Below are 18,756 nucleotides of genomic sequence, written 5' to 3' on the forward strand. Positions count from 1 at the left end.
GAAACTCAGGGCACACAAAGGTTCGGTGCGTGTGGTGGAATGGGCTGGGACTTCATCTACTTTGCTGGCTGTGAGCTCCTGGCAGGTGGCAAGGGGCCACGTGCTCAGTTAACTGCTGCATCTCGAACTCCTGGCACACACACGTCGCTGAATAAACGTCAGTGACTAAAGTAAAGGACTAGCGAAGAAACGAAGGATATGAGTATTTCTGGCCTCCGCGTGAAGAACGGCTTTGAGAGGGTGAGTGGGACCAAGAAGCCAGCAACCCAAGTTCCGCCAAGACAGGGTCTCCGCCAGCCTGGACTTCACCAGTCAGGAGAGAGCTGTGGCCGCACAGGGGCGGGGCCTCCGCTTCCGAAGACTGAAGGGCCTCACCAGCCGGGAGGGCCCCACAGCCGCACGTAGGCGGGGCGTCCGGAGGCGGGGCGTCCGCCGGCTGTGGCGTCACAGGAGGCGGGGCCTCAGCTTCCTGTTGGGCGGCACCAGGCGGCGGTCACGTAGTTCAGGTTACCGTGCTGCAGCCTTTCGCGCGTTGGTGGGTTTCTGTGCACCCGTCCCCGCCGTTCTTTCGCCAGCATGCCGATGTTCGTGGTGAACACCAATGTCCCCCGCGCTTCCGTGCCGGACGGGCTCCTTTCCGAGCTCACTCAGCAGCTGGCGCAGGCCACCGGCAAGCCGGCCCAGGTTTGCCAGGAGAGAACAGGGAGAAGGGGTGCAGGCCGGACGAGGTGGTCACGGGCTTGGGGGCGAGGAGGGGGCGACTCCAGGCCGAGGCTCTGGGCAGGGAAGGGATGGAATGGGTGGCCGCCCGGGCCCAGGCGAGGGCTCGCGGGCCGGCTGACCGCACCCCGTCTCCCCATAGTACATCGCGGTGCACGTGGTCCCTGACCAGCTCATGGTCTTCGGCGGCTCCAGCGAGCCGTGCGCGCTCTGCAGCTTGCACAGCATCGGCAAGATCGGCGGCGCGCAGAACCGTTCCTACAGCAAGCTGCTGTGTGGCCTGCTGGCCGAGCGCCTGCGCGTCAGCCCTGATAGGTGCGTGGGGCTGTGGAGGCGCCGAGGGGCGGTGGGGGCGCCGAGGGGCGCAGCCCAAGGCCCGTGACAACGCAGCCCGCTGAATCTGGCTTCCACGCCCCGCAGGATCTACATCAACTACTACGACATGAACGCGGCCAACGTGGGCTGGAACAACTCCACCTTCGCTTGAGGGCCGCGCTGGCCCTACCCGCCCTGCACCAAGGCCCTGCTGCCCGCAGTATTGTGCCCGCTTCGCCCCCAGCGACCCCCACCTCCAGGTCCGGAGAAATAAACGGTTTGGAGGCTGCTGCTGCTTCGGGCTTCCTTGGCTTGCGGAGGAGTGGGTGCAGGGCCGGGACAGTGACTGGGGAACCGAGGGCGGGAGGGGTGCCCTCCCGGAACCTACTCTTAGAGTCCTTTTGCCTAGCCTTGGCTGTCCTGTGCCCCCAGCAGAAGCCTCAGTCTTGATTGGCATCCTGCCCGGGGCCACAGACCCAGGAATCAGACTCAAATCGGAGCCTCCCATTCAACGTTTGCTGTTTGCAGCTTGGCCCTCCCAGGGCAGGTTCACGATTGTGCCCTTGGCGGGAACCCAGAGTTGAATCCATTCCCACCTGCGGGGGCGGGGCCACCACGTAGGCTAAGTCTGCCCGGGCTCAGGCTGGCTGGGGTCGGGTCAGGGGGAGAAGGGGAGGGAGAGATCAGAATCAAAATCTGATTTGCTTTAGAGGTTGGAGAGTCAGCTGGGTCTGGGCTTTTCTCCCAGCCCCACCTTCCTCCATCTACCAGATGGGCAAAGGGTACCCTGCGAAAAGGAAGCCTTCACTTCCCTGTTCCCCAGGATCAAACCCTGCCCTAGTTCCCTAGTTTCTTGACCTGGAAAGTCCTGTTGTTCTGGAACTTTTGGACAGCTTTCAGGTGGGAGTGGGGAGGTACACAAGAGGCAGAGTTTTTGGTTATATTGCCCTGACGTCCCTCAAATCTGTGTCTAGCCTCTGCTCTCCTTAGGCACCCAGGTCTCCACCACAACAGTTTCTGGACACAACACAGGGCCTGTAGTTTTGAAGCCATTCATGTTTTATGGAATAGTGCCTCTGGAAAGCCTTCAGGTGTTTAGTGCACCTTGCAGGGACACTGAAGGTCCTGGCCCTCGGGGCACTGTCAACAATAAAATCAGTTATCAAGGCCCAGTGTGCTGGAGTCTAACTGATCCAAGGCCCCTCCCGTCAAGTGCAGGGGCTCCCTTGTGGAGATGATAAGACAGTGGGCAATTTCTGCACCCATATTGGGCCATAGGGGCCTCAGCTGCCATGTTGCTTGCTCAGAGCAGGTGCCTTTGGGCTAGAATGCCTTTCTAGCCCACGGTGTGAGAGGCTCCATAGCCCCTATAGCATCTCCACCTAAGTGAGACCCAGCCACTAGCACTAGGAATTCCTATGCCTGGAACTGGCCCTAGTCAGCCAGGGCCAGCACTTGTGTGTTGACTAAAGCAAAGGGCCAGCCCGTACTGCCTGACCTGTGGGAGAAGTCAAGTGCATTTTACCTGCTTGCACAGGGAGGGGACTCCACTGGATGCCTAATGGCTCTGTGCCTTTGAGACCCCCTTGCTCTTGTTCAGTCTCTCTAGGCAAGATCATCTTAGATGGAAGATTTTTTGTTTCTTTAAACATGTAATTTAAGTGAATTTGCTTTTGAAAGCTGAGGGGCTATAGGGAACAGCATTGTCACCTGGACCAAGCCTTTGGAGGGAGTGAGGAACAATCCTGCCTTTGAGCCACAGGCAGTGACAAGGGCTGTGTGTGTACAGAGGGGGGTCTGCTGTGTCCATGAGCTCCTTCCCTGAGATGGCTGTCAGTGGTCCAGCCAATGTGGTACCTCTGTGGTGTCACCGTGAACACCTGGCAGGCAGGGGCAGGAAACTCCTGGTTCCCAGCCCAGGCTTAAAGCTGAGGACAAGTCCCATGTGCCCTCTGATTGTGGCAAATGCAGAACAACCCAGGCCCCAAGGCTATGGAGTGCAGTCAGCTGGCACTTTCCACATGGATCTGCATCCTCCCTTCCTCTCCCATCACAGAATGGTTGGCCTCTTGTCCTCTGGGGCAGCCCACCCTTGCTTGCCATCTTGCTAATCAAGATACCTGAGGACTGCTTTGCATTTAGTCTAGGTCCTTAGTCTAGGTACCGCCCTGGGGTAGGGGCGGGTACTGTTCCCTTCAGCCCTAGGCAGCAAGGATTTACTTCCAGAAGTACAGGAGTGATGGTTGGGGTCACATTTTGAAAGAGGAAGTATTCAGCTCAAAGGGAAGCTGGAAGGGTGTTGCCCATCTTGGTGGGAGTGAGATGCTCCTCTTCCACAAAAATCTCTTGAGTGTCTTGCTCCAGCTCCCTCAATGAAAGGGCGTGGAACCCCACATCTGTGTGTGTCCTGGGGGTGGGGATGGTGGTGTGGCTCCAGCTAAAGCCAGAAGGTCTCATCTGCCTCCCTTATGAGCTGGGGCCTCCCTCATGGATCTGAGCAACTACTGCTCCCACCCTGGCCCTGGTCTTTGTCACGACCCCTCAGCTCCTGTGTGACCCCCGTCCCTGAGTTCCCAGCACAGAATATCTCTTCTGCTTCTGGGTGTGCTCAGATCTGCTCTTAGAGTCTAGCTCTCAGATCCCACACCATACATGGTCAGGAGAGGGCAAGGGCACAGGTCTCCACGAGCATCTAGTCCACCTCCCTCATTTTACAGATGAGGGCAGACCCTAGCTTCCTTGGGTGTGCCAGTGCTGGGCCAGCCATCTCCCAGGAGTCAGCCACACATTCACTCCCAGTTAGGGCTTACCTTGTGGCTTCACATGACAATGGGGGTCTCCCAAGACCAGAGAGGGAGACAAGATAGGCTGGGCTCCTGCTGTGTCTAGGGAGGCTGGAGGCCCCACAGGAGAACAGAGTACGGCCTGTACGGCCCGGCCCCCATCCCCCCCCCCCCCAACAAGAAACCTGGAAGTGTCAGGCTCTGAGGCCAGCTGGGGGATCAAGGTGGTGGCTCCTCGGGAAAGGGGAGTGTCTGTGAGTCAGGGACCCACTTCCAAGTCCCCTGGAACGTGTAATGCCCTGTACACCAAGGAGGCCTGCTGCTATATCTCACTCAAGCCGCATCCTGTCTCCCACCGCCCCCCCCCCCCCGCCCAAATGCTGCCGTGGTCAGCCCCATTTAGCCCAAAACAAGGGCTCCACTGCCCATTGAGCAGCCTGTCCCTTCCTCAAACCCTACAAACCCTAGTGGCTGCTCCAGGGAGCCTTGAAAAGAGCTGCAGAAACTCATTTCCAAATAATGCCTCCAAGTGAGTTGTGAAACAGATGGGGGAGGGGACATAGACTTCCACCTACTCTCCATCATCGCTCCAGTGCTACCATGTCATCTGCCAATAAAGACCTGACTGTCCTCACAGCTCACCTCACGGGTGCTGTTCCTTCTGCAGGGAATGCTTATCTCCCATCTGCCCACTTTGAGCCCCACACTATGCCCTTCTGGGAAACCTTCCATGAGGCTACCCAGTGCAGGACTATGCCAAGGCCTCTCTGCTTTGGTCCAGGCCTTGTGAGCTGGGGTTTCTCTTCCTGTATCCCCCAGCAACCTGTGAGCATTGAGAGGTGGCTGCACCCAGCTCTGTGGCCTTTGGGCCCAGGGCTGCATGCAGGAGCCTCACAGCTGGTCTATTCTGGAGAGGCCAGTGGCCCAGGCTTTTCCCCAGGCCTCCCACCTTGTCACCCCTCACATGCAGGGACCCACTGCTCCTTCAGCCTCAGCTGAGACCCCCTGCCTCAGGGCCTTCCTCTCCCTGCCTCCCCTCAATCCTCCGCTGCTTCTGGGAGCCCGATCACACAATCACACAGAGGTTGTTACAGTCAAGCGCCTTCCCTGCTCCCCTCCAGGCCGCATCCCCATCTGTGAAATGAAAGGAGTCACCTGATGTCCCTACATATTCCTTCAACCTTGGAGCATCTCAGTGCATAGACTTGGGCATGATTAATGTGGATCACGTTGCCAAGGGAGGGGAAGGACTGAGCAGGTAGCCTATGCCTGTACTTTGGTCTTGATAAAAATTATGAAGCCCCTTCCCTGGGTGGGCAAAGGAAAGACTAGGGGGTGTGGGCAAGTTCTCCACCCAGAGCCTGGCGGTGCTGGCGGTGAACGAGGGAGGAGGGCCTGAAGCTGGGCACACATCCCCTACAGGAATACAGCTGAAACATTCACTGTGGACCCTGGCCCACACCTCAGGGCCCACCGACCACTGGAGCTCGTGCCACAGGGCTACCCCACTGCTTTAAAGCAGTAGATAGAAATAGTGCAATTTTCCGGGGGAGGTCGTCTGACCCCCAGAGATGAGGAGGTTTCCAAAGTTTCTGGGCCACTATCTTCCTTGACTCCTTGCCCCACTAGGCAACTATGTTGGCCCCCCAAAACTGTTTCTGTGAAGCTTTATCTTGCCAGCCCAGCTCCCCTTCTCAGCTGAGCATTTGCCAAACTGGGTTCCAGCCCTCCTGCCTTCCAGTGAGAATTCCAGAACTAGGGTGTAGGGGGAGTTGAGGGAGGCACAATGCAAACCCACCAGCCACTGGCCCAGATTTTTCCTCCTTATTAAGTGAGCACATCTCTGCTGTGTTTGAAGCCCACATAAGAGAGACAAAAGTTGTCAGTTTTTTGAAATTGGCTCTGTTCCCTCTCTCCTGGAGCCTCAGTTCCCATCTGAGAACAGTGGGATCTGGACTCCACATTCCCATAAGTCTGCCCTGAAAACATCCAGACAGGGCTCCAAATCCCCAAGCTACAGGTGAGAAGTCTCATACCCCTTGTCCCCCCATGACTGCATCCCCCTGCAACATGGTTTCTTGTGTACCTGATTTGATTCTCATTTTAATCGGTGATATATTCACACGGCTCCGATTCAGAGCATTCCAAGGATCCCCAGAGAGAAGGCTCCTTCCCACCACCTCCCTCCACAGGATTATCCTCTCAAATCCCCCCCGAGATAATTTATGCGTATACAAGCAAATATGCATAATATCCCTCCGAATGATAGCATATTCTATACAAGTTTGGCACTATGCCTTTTTTTCCATTTAAAAGTTGATCTTACTACTTGAACAATCTCTAGTATTCCCTTGTTAGGACCAGCCACAATTCCATTCAACCAGTTCCTGTCCTGAACGTTTAGGCTGTTTCCAGACTTCCATTCTTAGCTCTGCTATATTAAATTCCACACATGTGTAAGTATATCTATCTGTAGGATAGGTATCTGGAAGTAGAATCATTTGGTCAAAGGTTTAATATGTTTTAATATGGTCTGATGTCCAGCTTAGAGGTGGGGTTTATGGCACTACCCAGCTGGACAAGGGAGGCCCTCCCAACCCAAGTTTTGATTTTTGGCTGTCTGATGGGGAAAATGCTTTTCTCTCCAGCTAAACGGTTTTAATTTGCCTCTTACTATGAAGTTGAGCATCTTTTCACAGGGTCAATGGCCATTCCCTTTTCCTTTCCTGGGAACTAAGTCAAGTCCTCAAGCCCATTTTCCCACTGGATGTTTTTCTTGTTTTAAAGCTCTTTATATATATTAGAGAAATTAACCCATTGTTATGGGTTGCAAATATTTTTCCCAGTTTGTCATCTGGATTTTGACTTTGTAGATAGACTCAGGACACACACTTCTTATCAACCTCGTCGTGGGATTTGCGTCATTCTTAGGTTTTCCCCACTCCATGATTATCAAACTGTTTCCCCCAGTTTCTTTCAAGATGTCATGTAATTTTGTTTTGACATTTGCATTTTTGCTTCTTCTGGAATCTCCCCTGTGTCAGGTCTGAGGTATGTTTCCATCCATTTTTTAATCCATTTTTTTTAAAGTAGGCTCCATGCCCAGTGTGGGGCTTGAACTCATGACCCTAACATTGAGAGTTACATGCCCTGAGCCAGCCAGGCACCCCTAATCCATTTTTATTGTGGACACCACCCAGCTGTCTGTCCCATCATCATCTGTTAAATTATCCAACTGACCCCACTGATAAATGCCAATTTATTCCCAGTGAAATCCCCTTTGTACTTGGGTACAAAAACTCTCGATTCTGTCCCCCTGATGGGTCTGCTGGATTTCATTTATAACAGATAAGAGCTTGGGGGCACTTGGGGGCAGTCTGCAAACAAAGGGGAAACTTGTCCTGACCCCACCAGGGCCCTCCCTCCTCCAGTTGCTCCCTACTGCCCTCAGTTTCCCCCACAGCCTGCCTTCCCACCTGCCAAATGTCCACCTTTCTGGTCTTGCTGTCCTGGCGGGACTTTGTCCATCGTGTCCACTAGACAGCCTGCAAGAGTGCCAGGACCTCAGATGTCAAGAGACCATGTGGACGAAGTGTTCTCACACCACATTGATGCTGTCAGCAATACACAAAGAAGCTGCAACAAATTCCAAAGTTTTCAACTTGGCTTATGAATGAGGAACTCTTGCTGGTGCTAGGTTTCTCCTCCCTTCTGCCAGCAGGAGAGGCAATGTCCATCTGCAACTGTAACGTGATCCTCAAAGATGGTATGAATTTCAAGGAATGCTGGACCAACTTGAAGAAAGGGCGAAAAAAAACCAATGTGACATCAGGGCCTCCACACAGAATAAAATTGGGTGGAACTCTGTCAGAAACTTCCAGTTTTTCTTTAGGACAACACTTGACTTTTCAGGTGGTGAGTGTCCTCTTTTGCTCTCTGATAATTCAGAGGATAATATTCTTGTTTATAAAATAAGGCCATTTCCTTTTTGTTCAGAGAGAAATGAAAAGACCCTTTGGGTTTAATTCCTTTAGACTCTTTTTAAAATTCTGGTGAATACCCAGACTTTAACAGTGGGTCTGGAGGGAAAAGGAACCAGGAGCCAGACCCCTCCCAGTGACCGCACAGCTTTGGAGAAGGATGTGAATGAATCCCACAGCCAGAAGGTGGGGCTGATGATGCTCAGGTGACATTGCTCCTGAGCGAGCTGTTTGGGGAGCCAGACTGAAGAGAAAAAAACAAGACGAAGCAGTGAGATAAGAGGTGGAAGAATCTTCCCCTCGACCTTCTCCATTCAGACTGTAACAGACAACCTCTAGCCTTCTCTGACAACACACAAACAGGGTGATAATGCTTTATAGCAAAAGGTGAGTGGCTCTGAGCCTTTGAACCCCATCCATCCACAGGGCTCCTCCTCTCACAGCAAAGTATGGATGAGGGCTGTGTGCTAGGAAAGGTTCTGGAAAGGAGCCCTGATCCTTGGAAAGGAATGAATCCTTCAGTGATGGGGTGATTCCTTAGTTGCTGCCAGTCAAAACAAAACACGGCTACAAGGCAGAGAAGAGAGTTCAGTCCTTATTACAGTCTCCCTATTGCCATTTCAAAGTGTAGAGAAGGACCACCTGTGTGTGGACATTAAGGATACTCATGATTAGATGAAAAGCCAAAGAAGGACATGAAGGGTGTGAATTTATACAAGTTTAACATTTGAGCCCATGGGGAGTCGCTGTAATAGTGTATTTACCAAATCTCTCAAGACAAGGAATATTTAGAATGCATGCACTGAGTATGGATGCAGAAACACATTTTTCAGAATAAGATATGACTTTACATCCATATAGAATATGACTTCATACATACAAAGAAGAGAAGATGGTTTGGGGGCAGGGTAAAGGAAACATGCAACCAATTAGCAGATAAGTTGCCCTGTACCTAGGAATAGATCCAAGATGTGCAGAATTCTAGAAAAGTAACACATGGGGCCAGGGGAGGCACTAAAGAACTAAATAAATGGACAGACCATTTATTGTAATGATGCAACTTCTCCCCAGTCCAGGTTATGATTCAACACCAACCCAATAGAAATTCCAACATTTTAATGGAATTTGAGAACCCAATTCTACCATTCACATGAGAATCCAAAGGACCAACAGAAGCCAAAACATCTTCTTAAAGAAAACAGGGTGGGGGGCGCCTGGGTGGCGCAGTCGGTTAAGCGTCCGACTTCAGCCAGGTCACGATCTCGCGGTCCGGGAGTTCGAGCCCCGCGTCGGGCTCTGGGCTGATGGCTCAGAGCCTGGAGCCTGTTTCCGATTCTGTGTCTCCCTCTCTCTCTGCCCCTCCCCCGTTCATGCTCTGTCTCTCTCTGTCCCAAAAAAATAAATAAACGTTAAAAAAAAAAAAAAAGAAAAGAAAACAGGGTGGGAGGGCTTGCTTTCCCCATGTCGGGATTTGTTATTAAGTTCCATAATCAAGGCAAAATGAAAGCAGCATGGGGTAGACGACAGAAGGATGGAAAGAAGAGAAATCCCAGAAACAGCTCTCCACACACATACGGACATGGTATGTGATCCAGGCAGCATTGAAATCTATGTGAAAGGGAGCACTGTTCAGTTACAGGTGCTGGGCCATAATGACTACCATACCACATGGGCAGAAATATCAAACTGGGCCCCTATTTCACATCCACACAAAAATCAGTTCTCCATAAAGCTCTTAAAAGAGAATATCATCTTAATGTTTTTTTTAATGTTTATGTATTTGAGAGAGAGAGAGAGAGAGAGAGATCATGAACAGGGAAGGGGCAGAGAGAGAAACACAGAACCCAAAGCAGGCTCCAGGCTCTGAGCTGTCAGCACAGAGCCCAACACAGGGCTCGAACCCACGAACTGTGAGATCATGACCTGAGCAAAAGTTAGATACTTAACTGGCTGAGCCACTCAGGTGCCCTTCATCTTAATGATTTCTTAAATGAGATGCACAAAGCACATATGACTAAGGAAAATATGGACACATTTGACCTTATATTAGTAAAACACCATAGACAGAATGGAAACCCACACCAGCTTTTGCAACTCATATGCTTGACAAAGGGCTCGTATCCAGAACATATTTTTTAAACCCCTACAATAGACAACCCAATAAAAATTACCATAGGACTTTAGAAGTCACTTCACAAAGCAGACTCAAATGCAAAAGGTGCTCAACCTTAGTAGAAAACAGGGACATGCAATTAAAGCCACCCCAAGATACCACGAACCACCCATCACGTTGGCTATAATTAACACAACCACAATCCCACTCCTAGGTATCTATACTCTAAAGAAACTTCTATCTGGAAAACAACCTGGATGTCTACCAAGAATAGAATGGATAAATATATTGTGGTATATTTATGGTGCAGATTACTATGCAGCAGTGAAATGAAAAAGCTGTAGATACTCCATTGATGAATGTCACCAGCATAGAATGTTGAGCACAAAGTGCAATACACAGATGATATTCATTTATTTAAAGTTCAAAAACAGAGAACGCCGAACTGAATTGTTAGAGGTCCGTGCCTAGCTGGTAAAACTGTGATGGAGGTCGGGAGACTGTTCCCCTCACACTCTGGACAGTGGGCTCCCTGGTGATGGGGGAGGGCAGAGACTGGGGTAGGTTCATGGGAAGTGATGGGGTCCTGCAGTGGTATTTTTTTGCTCCCTGTTCTCACAAGTGTCTGTGTTACATTTGTTAAACTGTTATGCATTTTTCTGTGTGTATGTTGTACTTCAATGATTGCATGTACATAGCGGAACAAAGGGAAGACCATACAGTGGTGCTGCCCAACAACCGTATCGCTCTGGGACCTTGCCCCCACCAAGGGCCTTGCTGAGGGCTGTCCCCACTTCGCTGCCCTCTCCCCGCCCCACCCCCAGCCTCCCTGAATGTCCTACTACTGGTGTTCCTGCTAGGGTTGGGAGGCCCTTCCCCCCTCATCTCCTCACATTTACCTGTGAGGTTTATACTCTTGTAGAAACCCTCCAGGACCCCCCTCTGCATCCCTGAACTGCTTGGCTTGACCCTCCTGGGCCTGCTCTGCAGTGTGTTGCTGCCTGCCCTCCGGCACATACCACAACCCCCACAACCATGGCAGAGGCCTTGAAATCGGACTTGGAAGAATGTGTTGTTCCGTTTAAGTCCCCTCAAACCTGACATCTTATTCACTGGCTTTGAGCTTTGAGTCCACACCAGTGAAGGCTTTGAGGTTGCCTGGTATGTTCGTGGGGGCTTCATGAAGACCACACTGGCTTCTGGCCTTGGTTGTTCCCCACAGTGTTTTGGTGCTGTAAGCAGTCCAGGGAGTGGCTTTTAACTCCTGGTGAGAGTCTCTGCTGCACAAGCAGTATCTGTCAGGGTTTGGCCTCAGCAGCCCAGGGCAGTGCTTTGTGGGGGGGTGGGGTGAGGGAGTCACAGGTTCACAGCTATGCTTTTTATTTTTTTTATTTTGTTTTTCAACGTTTATTTATTTTTGGAACAGAGAGAGACAGAGCATGAATGGGGGAGGGGCAGAGAGAGAGGGAGACATAGAATCGGAAACAGGCTCCAGGCTCTGAGCCATCAGCCCAGAGCCTGACGCGGGGCTCGAACTCACGGACCGCGAGATCGTGACCTGGCTGAAGTCGGACACTTAACTGACTGCACCACCCAGGCGCCCACAGCTATGCTTTTTAATGAGTGAGGCCTTAGCAAGCCTCAGCTGTTGGGGATTGGTGAGCAGAGGTAGGCCTCAAGAGAACCTTGGCCTATTACGAACAGTGGGGCAGAGACGGCTCCAGTGGGCTTGCTGAGGGAGGGGGAGGTGGGGGTAGGTCATGTGTAGGCATTTTCAGCTGCAAAGGCACAATGGGCTGCAGTGCAACTGGGTGGGAATCTTGGGCCACCCAAAGGGAGGCGATAACCGATGAGTTCCTGCTAGACAGGGGCTGTGGAGAGTCGCTCCTGCACCCTCCAAATACATCTCTCGAGGTTTAGTCCCTTGGAATTAGAGGAGAATGAAGCCCGATGCACCCACAGAAGGGTGGTAGTTTGTTAACGGACAATAGCATGCAAAGGAATCAGGGCCTTTCAGAGACCATGCCACACTCTTACTTTCAGAACAGAAGCAGTGGAAAATGAGAGAGAGAGACCAGCTGTGAGGAGGAATGAATGTCTTTAGAGTATGAGGTGTCAGGAGATAGGCAAGCTCCCTGCTGGAAAGGGAGGGCGGAGGTTTGGGGAAGACACAAGACACCCCCCCACACACACACCCTGCCTGGGAACCAGGTGACCCAGAACACTCTTGAGGGGTTGGCCACACCACGGACAGGACTCTGGAAGATCCAGAAGCCATCCCATGAGCCTGGCAGCTCTGAAGAGGCCATAGAGGATCTGAGCAAATTCAAGAACCAAAGACCAGCATCGAATACTGAGATTTGGCATCCATTTTGGGTGGGCAACCCCCATTCCCTTAGGGAGAATGTTCTAGAATGTATGGAGTAGGCTCAAGGAAGGCTCTGCCGAACCCTCCCTACCAGAGGAAGGCTGACCCAGGCATCTGAGGCGACCTGCTGGCAGAGTGGCCACCGGCCAGCATTCCCCAGGTAGAGCCATAGGATTGTTTCTTTTTTTTTTTTTTTTTAATTTTTTTTTTCAACGTTAATTTATTTATTTTTGGGACAGAGAGAGACAGAGCATGAATGGGGGAGGGGCAGAGAGAGAGGGAGACACAGAATCGGAAACAGGCTCCAGGCTCCGAGCCATCAGCCCAGAGCCCGACGCGGGGCTCGAACTCACGGACCGCGAGATCGTGACCTGGCTGAAGTCGGACGCTTAACCGACTGCGCCACCCAGGCGCCCCCATAGGATTGTTTCAATAGTAGATTCTTGTGACAAACTTGAGATTCACTTGTTTTTCTTTCTATTGCCATGGGAGACCCCAAGAGACAAAATCTAGAGGAATGTGTCAGAAAAGTAAAATTTTGGGTCAGAGAGCAAAAAGCAAAAGGAGGGAAGGTACTGGAAGCCAACAAAAACAGGTAGCCCTCTGTGTGAAGAAAAGGGATTTTAAACCAGTGTCAGGAGCCAACACAGCACAATTGCTAGGGGTTCAGCTGAGCCATCCTGGAGTCACCGGCCAGAAACAGTGTGAGGAAGCAACACAGTGGAAACAGATGTTGGCCCACTGGACACTGTGTGGCAGAAAAAATGCTGCTCAAGGCCAGGAGCATCCCAAATGGAGGACAGCTTGTGTCCTGAGAACCAATGGGACAGAGTGGCTGCTCCCTGGCCCTCAGTTCTGGAACCTGCTCCAGGCAGGACCTGCTGACATGGGCTGGGAGCTGAACACTGGGCAGAGCCCGGACTTGGACACCATGTCACTAGGCAGAGCCCAGCACTGAGCCCACAGAGGAAAATGGAAATGACAAGGCTTCAAGCATTCTGGAAGAAAGAAGATATAAATAAGACCCAGTGGAGTGGCACAGATGGCTCAGAGAGAAGGAGAGTGGAAGTTGTTCCCTGCCCCACCCAACATGGTTGACTGGGCTAAAGCTAACTCTCCATGGGTCAAACTCCCAGGACATGGCATCTGGGCTATCACTCTATTTCCTATCCACTTTCCATTAGCTGCCAGGGCATTTTTACCAGGATCTTGAGGTAGTGGGAAGAGGTGCCTACACAGGGCTGAGCACTGGATTCTGGGGGCAGCCAGTGGCCTGCAGACTGCCCTACGGATTTCCCTGTGGCAGGCAGGGCTATGAGGATGTCACCTCCTGCTTCATCCTGGTTAACTCAGGAGTTTTAAAAAGCAAAGCACATGAGAGGCTAATTAAAATGCTGAGGTGTGGAGAAGGACCCTACTTCTGGAGCCACCCAGCCCTCCTTTGCCTGCTGGGTGGGTGAGTGGATGGACAAGGAGCCTTGGCCAATTAACACCACTGGGCTTTGACAGACAGCTAGGCTCACGGTGAATGCTTCAGGCTTTAATCCTTTTACCTTATTAAGACTTTCAGTTTTTCTTTCTTTCTTTCTTTCTTTCTTTCTTTCTTTCTTTCAATTATTTAAAAATATTTTTTAATATTTATTTTTGAGAGAGAGAGCAGTGTAAGCAGTGTAAGTTTTGAGAGAGTGTAAGCAGGAGAGGGGCAGAGAGAGAGAGAGAGAGAGAGAGAGAGGAAGACACAGAATCTGAAGCAGGCTCCAGGCTCTGAGTTGTCAGCACAAAGCCCGAGGTGGAGCTTGAACCCACGAACCATTAAATCATGACCTGAGTCAAAGTCTGCTGCTTAACCGACTGAGCCACCCAGGTGCCCTTTGATTTTTTTAAATGTTTATTTTTGAGAAAGAGAGAGCCAGAGCATGAGTGGGGGAGGGGCAGAGAGAGCCAGAGACACAATCCAAAGCAGGCTCCAGGCTCTGAGCTGTCAGCACGGAGACCGACTGGGGGCTCAAACTCATGAACAGCGAGATCATGACCTGAGTCAAAGTTGGACGCTTAACTGACTGAGCCACCCAGGTGCCCCCAGTTTTTATTTCTTTGAACTTGAACTGAAAAGGGCAAGGGAATTTAGTGTTTTTATTTGAATGAATTTCACCCTAGGAAATTCATAATGAGAGAGGGCAGCTTTCTTTTTTTTTAATGTTTATTTCTGAGAGAGAGAGGATGAGCAGGGGAGGGGCAGAGAGAGGGAGACACAGAATCTGAAGCAGGCTCCAGGCTGTCAGCACAGATCCTGTCATGGGGTTCGAACTTGTGAACCGTGAGATCATGACCTGAGCTGAAGTTGGACGCTTAACTGACTGAGCCACCCAGGCGCCCCCGAGAGAGGGCATTTCTATGTTGACCTATCTTTGTCATTTTATCTTCTTGCAGAATCTCTGAGCCAAATTTGGACTTTGACATTGGACCTAATTTAGGATGGGAAAGAGTAGGGAGAGAATTCTTAGTTTGGGGTCCAATGTGCCCTTGGGAGTTCAATAACACTGGTTTCTCACCCATCCCAAGGCCTAGGATGGTGAATCTAAACCCCCAAACTGAGAGTTGGCTGAATGGGTCATGGCCTCCCCCTCCCTGGGGGACCTTTTCACTCCCTGCCCAGCCTCACCCTCCACTCTGCTCAGCAAGTAGCAGCAATATCACAGACCCATGAGTTTAGGAAAAGAAAGTGGACAAGTTCTTTGGGTCCTCTCTTGGGTTCTGGCCTGCCTTGCCATGTGGGTGCCTGGCAGTGCCCACTCTATGATTGGGGATGAAGCAGAGCAAACTGCCAGCTTGTGAAGGTTCCTCTCCATCACCCCAGAAGCCCAATAGGCTGCTGAGCAGCGGCTCCCCCACTTGACTGGATGCATCCCCACAGTCCCTGTCTGGCTTCCTCCTCATCCTCAATGCTGCAGTCAGCATCTGCTTTGCTCCCCCAAACTCTATCAGCCCAATCCCCAGAACCCAATACCCATTTTCTTGGCTGGAAATGAATCCCAAACTATCATTTCAGGTAAGCTTTTTTGTTTTTTTAAAGGGCTCACTCTGAACACACTGGAAGAGGCAGAATATGTTCAGATAATGGAGGCAGTGGGGACGTGGAAAGGGGACAAGAAGAGCTAGCCCCAGGTATCATCTGGAGGAAAATCAACCACGGAAATGCTGCACGGGCCTAGGCTGCTTTAGAACCACCCTGCAGCTGGGTCCTTGGGCAGTGGCAACACCTGAATCTGTGGGCCTGGGCTTGGAGCCTGAAGTGAAGCTCCAGCTTTGCAGTCCTCTGCTGAATTGGTCCCCTTGGCTCCTTGATGCCTGGCCCAGCCCTGCCTACGCCCTCCCTGTCACTGCCTCTGCTGACGACGGTTCTCCTGCATGCACTTTTTGGGTGGAGGGTTTGTTATCCTGGTCCCCTGCCTCCCCTGGTCCCCTGCCTCCCCTGGTCCCTTTCCCTGCAGCCCCTTGGAGAAGCAATTTGGGCTACCCCCAGCAGCTGGGGTCTGGCTAGAGAAAAACAGCAACTCCTCAGTTTTCCAGGCTTCTTCAACAATGGGTCTTGGCCAGTCAGGGCTCAGGCCCTGGAGCACCCACATACTAAGCTCAGAGTTTCTGACTCCTCAGCCAGTGCTCTCTCTGGTGGCACCCACCTGCACCAGAGTGTGGAAAATTGTCAAGCAGGGCCACTCTGCCTAAGGCAGGGTCAGCTTTGAGTAAAGGCTAGGGCAATTTTCCCAAAGAGGCAAGGTCCAGGCCTGGGTCCAGAGCCTCTGAGTCTACTTTCCACCTTTGGCCCAAAGGATTACGAGAGGATCCTATGTGAGTACCCTTTCCCAATTTCCCAAGCAATTTCCCCAGACATTACCTCGTGTTATCCTCACAACAACCCTGTGAGGTAGGTATTAGCAGCTCTACTTTAAAGGGGAAACGGGGGCCCAGAGAGGTCAAGTAGGAGGCTTCCCTCAGTGTCACACAGCAAGTTAGTGGGCAATATGGGCCTCCAGCACAGCAACAGCAGGGAGAGCCCTCCCTCCCCTCGGCAGCTCTGCACCCTCCTCCATGGCCCTCCCTTGCAAGCCACCAAAAGCCTTTCCCCATCCCCCCCCCTTTTTTTTCCAATTCCTCTTCTATGCTTTTTCTCTCTCGTTCCTCCCCCCCTGCTGGTATTTTTCATACTTGTGGATGTCTTATGCATGGGTTTTATATGGTTCTATTCAACAGTCCTGTTTTAGGACAGGCAGGGAAGACAGGAGCTGGCATGGGGTTCTGAAAGGACTGTCTGGGACCCTAATTGGCTTTTCTGGCCTCCACCCTTTTCCCTTTCAGGAAGAGCACCTGTAGTTCAAAGGTCAGCTTGACCATTTCCTCATGTGCAAGACAGGGCAGAATGGGCTCAGCAGGGAGAACCCTGCTCAGAGCAAAGAACCCTCTTCCTGTCCAGAGGAGGATACTTTGGAGGGGGGGGGGGGGGGGGGCGCGGGAGGCCAACTCCCAGGAGCCTCCCTGGTGTGTGTGTGAGGCCCTTGTGGGGGAGGGGTAGCTTGTATGTCAACAAAATTAGTCAAAGTTGAGAGTAAACCAGGATTGTTCAGAGTCTTTTGCTAGCTTCCCATGGGCTAACCTTGAGCCATGCTGCAGTTATTTAGGGCAGAGGTAGTCAACAGTCCGGACCTCTGTTTGCGCTGGGAGGGGCCCTAGCAGTACTTCCACAGTTGTGTGTTGGGAAATTTGCAGAAGTTATTTTTACAAGTTGGTTGAGGAGCACTCAGTGTTTCCACTGCAAATTCTGTCACACATATCCTGTGGATATTTTGGATGTGGCTAAGGGGGAAGGTAAAATTGGGGGGAGTCCCTAATGTATGGGGTGAGTGGGATTATTTATGTGCTTTGAAGTCACTTGTGGGTCTACTTAATTATAGCTATTTTAATGCATAAATGGCTTCCAGAGACACTTAACTGCCAAAAGAAAGATGGAATTATCTTTCTATTCACTCTGTAGGAAATATTAGAAAATCATTGTCGCATAAAAAGGTAATCTGCCGTCAAAAAGTATGGGAGTAAGGAACATTTTAAAGGTGAAGGAGTGTCTAGCAGTTAATAAAAATGTCAGGGTATTTTTCTTGACTTTGTGGTGTTTGTGGCATTTGTTTTTAAAATTTGTAATTTCTTGGGGCGCCTGGGTGGCGCAGTCGGTTAAACGACCGACTTCAGCCAGGTCACGATCTCGCGGTCCGTGAGTTCGAGCCCCGCGTCGGGCTCTGGGCTGATGGCTCAGAGCCTGGAGCCTGTTTCTGATTCTGTGTCTCCCTCTCTCTCTGCCCCTCCCCCGTTCATGCTCTGTCTCTCTCTGTCCCAAAAAAATAAATAAACGTTAAAAAAAATTAAAAAAAATAATAAAAATTAAAAAAGAATAAAATTTGTAATTTCTTTTCTCGATCTAAATAATTGTTTTATATAAAAAAAGAATTGCTTATCATTTTGAGTGTGTTGCCAATCGGTTTTCTGTTCAGCCTCCTTTTCCAACCACCTCTTCACTTAGGACTCACTGTCCCCCAGTACTTATTCGTTACTCTTTTATCAGCAAGTAATGGGGCCCCAAACTTTCTCCATGGCTCTGTTCTCATGTCATGCCATCTGCTGCTCTCTAGAACTGAACATCCCACTTAATGCATTTAAACCATGTGACAGGATAGCTTCCTTCTCCTAAGCTTACAGATTCCTACAGATCATCATCCCCAAGTCACACATGAGGAAACTGAGGCCCAGGCCAATGCTAAGGCTGAAGGAGGTGACAGTGTTAAAAAGTGACAGCAATAACATGAAGGATGAGGTCCTGGCAGGTGGTGAAGTCAAGAGAGTTGCAGCGCTTTGTCCCAAGGCCATTCCAGTTGGTGACAAAATAACTGTCTGTAACAGATTCCTAGCCAGGGCTCCTCCCCCACAGCAGGGGCCTCCTTCAGGAGCCAGAAACGCTTTGGTTTATGTGGTTTCATTCACAGGCCATCTTAGCTCTATTTAAGCAGGAAAGCTGAAATGACTTGCCCAAGATCACTCAGCCAGTAAGTGACAGATCCAGGTTTCAAATCCAGGTCTCTGGACTCAGCAGGGCCAGGAAGAGTGAGGGCAAACAGACTGGCAGTCAATCAAGCTGGCCTGGCGCTCCCAGCAAGTGGGGGCAGTGAGGAGAACAGCAGGAGCAGGTCACAGCCTGAGCAGGTTGGCTCCAGCCCCTTCTTTTCCCAGTGGCTCCCCAAGCCAAGTAGATGGAGGTTTCTGGTACCACACCATTGCATTTGATGACCCCCCTGACCCATTAAAAGCACTTTCAGTATCTCACTAGGTCTCTATAACAACCTCAGGAGGGGGCAGAGCTGAGATTATTTTACAGATGACAAAGCAGCCTCAGAAAACTTTGGGAGCTCAATAACCTCCCCATCAGGATATTCC

At 51.1% G+C, this 18,756-nt stretch overlaps 1 protein-coding gene across 2 annotated transcripts; it reads left to right on the forward strand.

Annotated features, from left to right (window-relative positions):
- Window positions 1-465: 465 nt before the first annotated feature.
- MIF (macrophage migration inhibitory factor) lies at window positions 466-2,207 on the forward strand. Of its 2 annotated transcripts, XM_040464639.1 has the most exons (3): window positions 466-684; window positions 863-1,035; window positions 1,141-1,326. In XM_040464639.1, the coding sequence occupies exons 1-3, from the start codon at window positions 577-579 to the stop codon at window positions 1,205-1,207; spliced, it is 348 nt and encodes a 115-aa protein (XP_040320573.1). In that variant the 5' UTR covers window positions 466-576; the 3' UTR covers window positions 1,208-1,326. The 2 variants fall into 2 exon arrangements, with proteins under 2 accessions (XP_040320573.1, XP_040320572.1); XM_040464638.1 differs by lacking the exon at window positions 863-1,035 and having other exon boundaries at window positions 1,141-2,207.
- The last annotated feature ends 16,549 nt before the right edge of the window (window positions 2,208-18,756 follow it).

This window comes from Herpailurus yagouaroundi, unplaced genomic scaffold (assembly GCF_014898765.1).
Source record: "Herpailurus yagouaroundi ecotype Mexico unplaced genomic scaffold, PumYag 490, whole genome shotgun sequence".
In the NCBI taxonomy this organism is placed as follows: domain Eukaryota; kingdom Metazoa; phylum Chordata; class Mammalia; order Carnivora; family Felidae; genus Herpailurus; species Herpailurus yagouaroundi.